Below are 10,387 nucleotides of genomic sequence, written 5' to 3'. Positions count from 1 at the left end.
AGTTTTGTTTTTATACCACATACATTTAATGAAAGGATTTCAATAGTTTTGTTGTGAACATCAATATCTTTATTTACAGGCAATGAACAAGAGTGTAGGTCGCTAGTTTGTTTACACTGGTCATTTCTAACGGCACTTTTCAATCCTCCACGGTATTCCTAGTTCTGTCCTTTTCGGGGTCCTCTACGGGGTTGTGAAAATTTCGACTGGTTGAATTCTCTCGGTCGAGCTCCTTGTTCGTTGTATTGGTGGCGTGAACGTGTCTGTCTATCGTTAGTGTCCATTTCTTTATTGGTGTCTTTTGGTGTAAATTCGTTCCCTTCAATAAATAAGCGGTCCCTCTTGAAGAAAGCTTTTTTCCTTTGACGACGTGCCTCTTGAAAGTGGTGCCATAGTGCCTTCCTACGGTCGTTTATCTCCTTCGGAAACTGTTCGTTTATGCCGTATTTTGTGTCTTTTAATTCTCTAGCTGCTTTCCGTACGAGTTCTCGTTGCTTGAAATTTACAAATCTACATACTATTGGTTTAGTAACAAATTTAATAGAACCGTCAGGATTTTTTTCGGTGAATTTTTTACCGAAACGATGAGCTCGATGAAATTTCGGTAATGATTCCATTTTTAAATTTTCGATAATTTTCTCTGTTTCCTCCGACTGTTCAGACTCGTCATACATTGGGATACCCGTAAAAATCAAATTCTCCCTCATCGACCTAGTTTGGAGATCTAGTTGTCTTTCGTTGAGATCTTCGAAATCTGTTCGTAGTTTATCAATAGTTTTGGTTGCTTATTCGTTTTCAGAGCGGATCTCTGTCAGGTTTTTTTTTTACTTCTCGGTCATCCTTTTTGTTATTTTCGAATTCTGCATTGATAAAGTTCAAACCTTTTTCAACCTCGTCGACTCGTTTATTGATACTCTCGATACCTTTAACCATACTGTTTACCGTTTTATCAAATTTGTTAAGTTTTTCGGTAAGTTTGTCAATGTTTGATATTTTCTCACATATCATGTCTACTTTTTGGGTTAAAAGATCAATTTCCCCTCCGTTATCTATGAAAGCTGGGTTCATATTCGAGTGCATCATTGGCTGCATGTAAGTATTTTGAGGGGTACCAGGAAAAAACCCTAGGGTTGATGGTGTTGGCGAGGTTTGCAAGAAGTTTGGATTCTGAATGTTATGGAATTGCTGATAATTTCTATTATGTTCGACCATTGGAGATTCGTGAACAGGAGTACTTTGTATCGACATGTTTGACACAGGTTTAATTGGATTGTCAGTAGATTTAAGATTCTTACTTTTGTTTACACTTTTGGTTACACTATTACTATCAGTGTGAGTACTATTCGATTTCCTTTTATTTGGTTTCTCACCACTTGTGTTCTGTCCGTTTGATTTATTCCTTTTCCTTTTTTGTTTATCACTTTTCTTTGGATTCATAAAGACTGTCTATTTATTTTCCACCAGAATGAATTAAATGTTTTTGTCAAAACCACATATAAACACATGATAATCCATTTTGAAATTCAAAATTTGAGGAGCGAAAAAATAGTCGACATTTTATTTCACACATGCGCATACTAAACATATTAAACTACCGGGTTTGCAAAAGTTTTTGTTCTTTTCTATCTTTCCCTCTGCATTGCTCTTGTGAGGCAAACAACATAAAAATACACATTGTATAGAAAATCACAAATTGCACTTTAGTGAAAGAGGGGCGAAAGATACCGGGAGACAGTCAAACTCAAAGATCAAAAATAAATTGTCATGGTTAAAAATGAACTATTTTATATGATTATTTTTTTTATGAACTGTTTTATATGATGATTTACAAAAATGAAGTAATCAGACATTATTTTTTCTAATGAGCTGAAAATGCACAAGTAATAAAACAAATTGTTTTTTAATGAGCCGAACAAAATGCAGTTTGTGGTTCAGACATTTTAATCATTTTTTTGATTGAGTTAAGTCTGCCAATTGATATTTTATCGTGTGTTTTTCTATGTTGTGATGTTATGCTATTGTTTTAGAAAAAGGGAGAAGGCTTGGATCCATTAAAACGTTTAATCCCGCTGCAAATGCTTGCACCTGTCCTAAGTCAGGAATCTGATGTGCAGTAGTTGTTGTTTGTTTATGTAATATATACGTGTTTCTCGTTTCTCGTTTTGTTTATATAGATTATACCGTTGGTTTACCCGTTTGAATGGTTTTACACTAGTAATTCTGGGGCCCTTTATAGCTTGTTGTTCGGTGTGAGCCAAGGCTCCGTGTTGAAGGCCGTACTTTAACCTATAATGGTTTACTTTTTAAATTGTTACTTGGATGGAGAGTTGTCTCATTGGCACTCACACCACATCTTCCTATATCTATGTTTAAACCAGTATTTAATTAAAAATATTATAATACATTTTATGGTGTGCATTAATGGCAACTGCATTCATCATAATGCAATATGACATTACTTATAGAGCTATTTACTTTCATGATATTTTACCTAATACGTTTTTACATTAGAAAATGCCTTTATACCATGTCAGAAATATGAGAGTAAATATCCATCGTTAACTGTGTTTAGCTTATGATTTTGGCATTTGATGAGGGACTATCTGTTTTGAATTTTCCTCGGAGTTAGGTATTTTTGTGATTTTACTTTTACAATAATGTAATTTTTTTCTAATCAATTTATTATTACATATACTTTGATATGTATTCTTGTATTCTATGTATTAAGTATACTACGGAGAAGAGCAATTACAAATTATTTAGTTTGTATCCTATGCATCGGTCTTGCAGTTATCAACTGTTATGGTAATTAATGGGTTTAAACTAACTGAACTGAAAACCTACAAAATGACTAACGATCCTTTATAAGATGTATTAAAATGACTAATTTGAACAGAAAAGGTAAAACATATGTGAAGAAAAACGCGACCGATTTTTACAAATCTGTAACATAATGGATGTTTTTGTCAGTCATACGTACTGTTATGACTAGTTTTCAGTCTGTTTAAACTGGTTTTGACCGTTTATTGTTATACCATGGTCCATGTTACAAATTGTGGTACCTAGAGTCTCGTCCTCTTGTCCTTGATTGTGATAACATCGACTTTTTGTAATTTGGTGTCGTGTGGAGCAAGATCTACTTACTCGTTTTAATTTGACCAAGTATTTAGTTTACGGTATGTTACTGCTGTGAAATGGAAAGCTGACAACTGAAAAGAAACTCATTAAGGGAATCATTAATTCTAGTAAGAAGTCGATATTGAAGAAAATATCAAGATATGAGAAAGACCTCTGATTTATTAAAATGTCCCGTACCAAGTAATATGGCAGTTGTTATCTAATATAAAAAAAAGAAGATGTGGTATGATTGCCAATGAGACAGCTGTCCACAAGAAACCAAAATGACAAAGCCATTAGTTCCTTTCAAAGTAAGTTGCATTGTCGTTTGTCGTTTGTTTTTTGTTACCCTTCAGTGTTCTGTTGTTTCGTTGTTTCCTTGTACAGTTGATGTGTTTCCCTCAGTTTTAGTTTATAACCCGGATTTTTTTCTCTCAATCACATTATGACTTTTGAACAACGGTATACTACTGTTGCCTTTATTCATTAAGTAGCATCAATAAACTCATGTTTACTGTGATATATGAGATACAAGCTTCAATAAGATGTAGGTAATTGAGGGACTGGACATCCTCAATATATCCAAAAGTAATATAAAAAAAACTTGTACAAGCCGCTTTGTTTTCTTGTTTTCTAGGAATGATTGATACGAAATCTGCTCCATTTGATTACCAAAACAGGTCGACAAGTAAGGATGCACAATACATTCCCATTGGAAACATTAAATGCTTATCATATAAGAATGTATTTAATTTTCAATTGTTCAAACTTCACACTGCATAACTAATGCGTCTGGTCCAAGCCAAGAAATTTAGACTTTATGGATTGCTTTGTGTTTCTGGTTTGGTTTATAATGTTTTACCTTATATATTTACCTACATAAACATTGTAAAATCACTATTTTCTAAGTTTCCAAGTGGTCACAATGTATATGGTTATAACACCAACAGCAGATGATGTTGTTTTTATAAGCATATATGTTGTAAATAAAATATAAAATTACTACCACTCATAGACTTCAAGAGGTTACTTTACGAAACATCATAAATACCTTAGTTGTAAATAGTAAGAAACATGTATTGTCGAAATGCGCATCTGGTGCAAGAAAATTGGTACCGTTAATTTTATTATCAAAGATACCAGGATTATAAATAAATACACCAGAAACATAATAGAATATACTTATAGATTATTACATGGCATTTTCCATATGGCCCTGGTATCAGCCCAAGATTCCCATATCAAGCCAGAGGGCTTTAGCCCGAGGGCTTGATATGGGTCGTGGGCTGATACCATGGGCCATATGAAAAATGACATGTTATAATCTATTTATCACATATTTTCAAGTAGGAGAAAACAAATAGCTTACACCAAATTATGTTTGATATTTCATCAAAAATCAAAAAGATATTTAACGAAAACAATAAATAAATGTATCACTGTGCCGTTGAGTTAAAAAAGTTCGTATCACAGTTGGTTAACAACGTTTTGTGAAAGTTTCAGAAATAAATTAACAATAAATATATTAATTCTAAGAATTGCAAATATTAAACGACTTTAAAGTGTTACATTACAAATTCTTCTACAGCACATTTGTAACTTTCTAAATTTCTTTTCATTGTGTTTAACTTGTTTACAAGTAGCCTTTGATTGACAGGTCACCGGAAGTAAAACTCGGGGGCTTGATATGGATTTCGAGGGCTGTTATCGATATCGGCCCCGAGGGCTGATAACCAACCTTGACTTCCGGCTATTATTGGCCATGCAAAAACGTACATATCAGTACAAAACATGTGATAAATATAATTACTTTCCTTTTGGTACATTACAGAACTAAAATGAACCAATGTATCATTGTGTATGCACCTTTCAAAGCCTTATACATGGACAAAAAGGATATATATTCTACCTGAAGAAAGCACGGTTTCCAAGCACCCTCATGTAAGGTCTACCATATCCACTATAGATGAATATACACCCTTGTTAATCATATTTGACCTCACACTATCACAGTACTTTATAGCTTTTCAAATATCATAAAAATATTAAAAAAAAAATATAAATCAAGGTAATAAACAAAGACTTAATCCCATGCATGAACTGAAAATTGAGCGAGAATAGGGATAACCCCAACCCAATTCGACCAACCAGCTTCTTTTGTTTTATGTACCTTGCATTTCCACCAATTCAAAGACCAAACACAGACTCTTTTGCTCTATTATTGTCTAAAATATACCTTCGAATAAAATTCAGTTAAATTTTATTTTTTCACTTGGAAATGGAGGTGTTGTTGGTTTCAACATGTCATTTTATTTTAATCTTTAGTATCGGACATATAAACATTTTTAAACTTTTAAATTGTTTTGTTGGTTTTCTAATTACATCAAATCTATTGTTCAAACTATACTGACAGTTAGTTTTCACACCTGAATTGATTGATATGATACACAATTATTTCGTTTGATCAATTCATTTACTGCTCATACATTGTATCTGTAAACGTATTTTTCTGCCCACGTAATTACTTGTAATACTAGTACAAAACTTTATTCTATTTTATAAATATCTAAAACGCCTTTAAGATCAAATATTCCTTTTACACTGCAATTGTTTGCACCTGTTCTAAGTCAGGAGTCTGATGTTCAGTGGTTGTCGTCAGTTTATGTGGCTCATAAGACTTTAATGTTTCTCGTTTTGTTTTTCGTTTTTATATAGATTAGACAGTTGGGTTTCCCGTTTGAATGGTTCTACACTAGAAATCTTTGGAGCTCTTTATAGCTTGCTGTTCAGTATAAGCCAAAGCTCCGTGGTGAAGGCCTTAACTTGACCTATAATGGTTTACTTTTCTAATTGTTACTCGGATTAAGAGTCGTCTCATTGACACTCATACCACATCTTTCTATATGTAGAAATCAACACAATCTAGGATCTTAAATTCCTTTGTTACCTATGAACAGCAAAACTGTCCATTTTTCGGAACTTCGGACAGACGAATTCTAGTTCTTTTTTCAATGTTTAATAAATATGAACAGTCCTTTTTTTTTATTTGAAACATGATAAAATCTAGTGTTGTCCAATCGAAAAACATTTACCCTACACTTCTTTCAATTTGAAACAAAACGTAAATATTCTATCGACTTGTCACCCAGTTCTGATCCTCGACTTGTCTTTAATGACTACTCTTTGTGGCATCTTAGTTGCTTATTTCTTTAAACAAGCAACTGAATGAATTTAGAAGAACTACAAGGTTAATCCAAGATGAAACTTGAAAAAGCACTTCAATAACTTGTTACTAAATTGATAACCCGTAACATTTAAATAAGACATTTACATTTAATGAACCTTAACAACATACATAATAATGATAAAATGATCTGTTCATATACTATTACATCAATAACCACACATTCATTTTAATCTATCATTGTTACAATTTGCCTAATCCATCTCTTTTTCACGTTTCACAGTACCTTTGACCATTTAAACGTTATTTTTTTCTTCAAAATTATAAGTTTACCTTTTTGAGCTAAAGTAAAACAACTGATAAATAAATCCGCACCTTTAAAAGCCAATAAAATATATGCGTGTGAAATTTTATCAAAAACATTTCAGTTCAAATGTTTGCAAGGAGTGCTCTTTGGGTGATAAAGTACAGTTTCTTAATCAGACTCCAGTATACTTTACTAAATAGTTGTTTTAACGAATAGACAGGGATGCATTTTAGTAAAATTGCTCTTTTCTACATAGTACCTTTAGATTGAGGTAAAGATTTATAAATATAACTCAATATTCATTCCAAAGGTAACTGAACAGAAAATATACATTCCTTTTACTCAACTACATTTAATCATAACAGTTGATTCAAAGATTCGAACAGTTGGAATACCTCTGCGACTAGTTCAAAGATTTAAACAGTTGGAATAACTCTGCGACTAGTTCAAAGATTTAAACAGTTGGAATAATTCTGCGACTAGTTCAAAGATTCAAACAGTTGGAATAACTCTTCGACTTTTTCAAAGATTCAAACAGTTGGAATAATTCTTCGACTAGTTCAAAGATTGCAATGATTTAGATGCGTTTCATCATGATAGGTGCAATCTGTATCATAGTTTTGACTTGGAGTTCATTTGATATTTGATATTACACACACTACAGACTTAATGTTGATTAGGGTACGGTTCAGAAACACACATGTCAGGTACAGGGGCATTATCATACATAGTATTATTGAACACGGCTAAAGCTGGAATATCGAATACCGCTGTCCTGTCAAAGAAATTAAATGGTTTAAGTGTAAATCCTGATTCTACTTTAATTGTCATGGGAACATCTTCAGATGTAGGAATATGTAGAAAGCCAACTGATAACCAAGTCACTATATCTTCATTTGCGATAGACTCGCCATCTAACATATCTTCTAAATATAACTGTGAAGGAGATGTATCATTAAAAAGTTGTTTATCCACTGGAAAGTACAGAGGTTTTAAGTATTGTTCATCGTCTTTGTGTTTAGTTATTGCACAATGATATTTTGTAAATGAAAGTTCCTGCATTCTTGGGTAATCGTCAGGAAGATTTTGTGAACTTGTTGACATAGGGATAATTCTATAACCGCGGTTAACACCGTTTTTATTTTTCTTGTTTCTATTAATTATGGTCCAATATTTTTGGTTTTCCGTGTCAACCTTAAGTCCAGTCTCTTTCTCTACTAAATCCCATTCTATATATCTAGTATGATTGTAAAAGAAATAATTCGAAGGGTCGGTTTTGTTGTTTTTCAATGCGCGGTTGACGTCTCCGTATTTCCAATGAATTAGCTGAAAGTCATTGTCCCTGCCAGCGACATCCATATCGACTTTAAATCCGAATGTATGATCATGTATTGGACCAATAAGAGAATTGGCAACTTTGTATCCGAACGGTGTCTGAACATTTGAAGATGGATTCCAAAAAGACCCCTGAATAAATCCAGTCGCAGAAGCAGTTGTCTTAACTCTTCCATCGAGATAAAATTGAAAATCAATAATGTAGTCATAGTTGCCAACCTGAGTTGGATACCTTGCCACTAAAAAGTTGTTGTTTAGTCCTGCTTCAACATCTTGCCCTTTGTGTCGCCATAAGGGATCTTGAGCATTAACCTCGAAAATACAAAATGTCGGTAAAATGGAAGCTTTAAGTCCTCTGGGATTCCAACCAGAGCTGTTCAAGTAGGACGCGTAAAATGGACAGTCAACTCGCGGAATGGCCCGCTTTGCCTCACCTAACCCATACACAGAATCAAGGTATACCATGTTATCTTGTCCCGACCCATCGGCAGAATAAACAAGTGCTATCTCGTTCAAAGAATTCTCGTAAATTATTCTTTCTCCCTTAAATCTTACATCAAATATTGACGGACCTCTATGTTGACCCGTGGAAACAGTGAGCGACCAACCCATCCAATTGACAGCATGGCCTGCTATTGTATATCTAGGACCATGGGGTTCGTATGTACTGGTTCCCGGGTAGTGGGAGTCCGGTCTTGCAGGAGAATTAACACTTCTAATTGGAAGAGTCTCTTGAATTATATACTCTTTGTAACCTTCTGGATATTTTATGTACTTCAGTGTTCCACTGTTATATGCATCAATTAACTCTGTTATATTTGAAAATGGACCTTGATTTAAATAAAAGTAGTCATATGTAAACCAATCAGACGTATTTTGACCGCTATGGGACAACCTTCCAGTAAATGGTAGGATGTTTAAGAAGTCGAACTCTTTATCTCCTAAACCTCTTAATCCTATTGTGAACCTGCTCACTCTCCCAGACCCGTCATTATATGGCCCGTTTGGCATGATAGAAACGTCTTCGTACACGTTATTTATATCAAAACTGTCTTTCAGTAACGCCGCTATTTTATCTAAATCCGCTAGAATAGAAAATATTATCTCTCCTATTTCAACATTATCATATGGTCTACTTTCATACGGCACCTCTCCGTTTTTCAATAGCTGGGTCACTTTGACATCGGATGATTGACCCAAAGGGCCAATCTTATATTGCATATAATCCTTTTGGTCAATATTACCTCTAATGACAACAGCAGTGGCATATCTGCCCGGGAATTTACCGCCATCGTCTAAATACTGCAAAGCTTCTCTTTTATTAGGTGGATGTAAGAAAATTGTTCCTATAAAATTAGATTTGAAGGTTAGATCTTGATCATGATCAACGTCTACTATTTTAAGGTCAACCAAAGTTCTATGAACGAGGGTCATCTCTTCGGCACTCAGAGGAGCAAATAAATTAGGTTGAGATGATGGAAGGATCGGATTTCTCCAAGCACACCTTTTACATTTTTGTGCATCAGAATCTTCTGATGTTGGTGTGTGTTCACTGTCCGTGTTTTTGACCTCTCCTTTGTCGCCTAAAGTGTCTTTACCACGATTTGTTGATGATGGATTATCATTTGTAGCTGTTGTAATAACTGGTTGTTCTGATTGTTTGATTTCCAACCTTCCTGTTCCTCTTTGGTTTTGACAGGTTTCCGTATTTGCTAATTTTGATTCGTTGCCATTGTACACAAATATTCCAATACAAAGCCCTGCAGCAAAGCCGATTATAAAAACTATAATGCCTAATAATTGTCCACAAACAAGGATTTTTAAAGATGATGTCTTCTTTTCTTTGGGTTCGTTGGTGAACTCGTATGCACGGTTTGAATAGTTGTTTGCCATAGTACTTCTTGTCAATGGTGCTCTAAAAATAAACAAATAATAGAACTAAAAAGTAATAGTAGGTAATTAAATAATACAGATTAAAAAAAAACCAGCATGTTGTATACAGGTTTTATACCAAATAACAGGCCTTTGTCACAGAATAACCCACATCTTAGTGTGTTTGCATCTTATATATCATAATAAACTTGAGATTAAGGATACTACTGAAACTAAAAGACCTGTTTCATCTATTATTCCACAATATAGACACATAAGGAGGAAGGACTTCAAACCATATTTTCAACTTTCCAATTGTCAGTTTCGCATTTCTCAGCAGTGATGTACCTTCTCTTCCATCGTTTGGCGTATACACATCTTAATTAATACATTACTCACACCCGTGTATATTCACGCTTTACCGAATTCATTAACAGGAGTGAATGTGTTCCTGAGAAAATCGACGGAAATCGGAACTTCATAATTTGTACGGTCGCCATTACGAATGGACATATTTAAATGAAATGCATGTATCTTAACTGATTCGCGAGATGTTTTCGTGGTCTCAGATC

At 34.0% G+C, this 10,387-nt stretch overlaps 1 protein-coding gene across 1 annotated transcript; it reads right to left on the bottom strand.

Moving 5' to 3' along the window:
* Positions 1–6,436: 6,436 nt before the first annotated feature.
* On the bottom strand, positions 6,437–9,836 carry LOC134688037 (amiloride-sensitive amine oxidase [copper-containing]-like). The gene has a single exon (XM_063548504.1). It carries the CDS (start codon positions 9,834–9,836, stop codon positions 7,275–7,277), a length of 2,562 nt encoding a protein of 853 aa, XP_063404574.1. The 3' UTR covers positions 6,437–7,274.
* Between the last annotated feature and the right edge of the window lie 551 nt (positions 9,837–10,387).

The sequence above is a fragment of the Mytilus trossulus genome, chromosome 10, assembly GCF_036588685.1.
Source record: "Mytilus trossulus isolate FHL-02 chromosome 10, PNRI_Mtr1.1.1.hap1, whole genome shotgun sequence".
Taxonomy (NCBI): domain Eukaryota; kingdom Metazoa; phylum Mollusca; class Bivalvia; order Mytilida; family Mytilidae; genus Mytilus; species Mytilus trossulus.
This window is presented reverse-complemented; position numbering and strand designations above follow the sequence as displayed.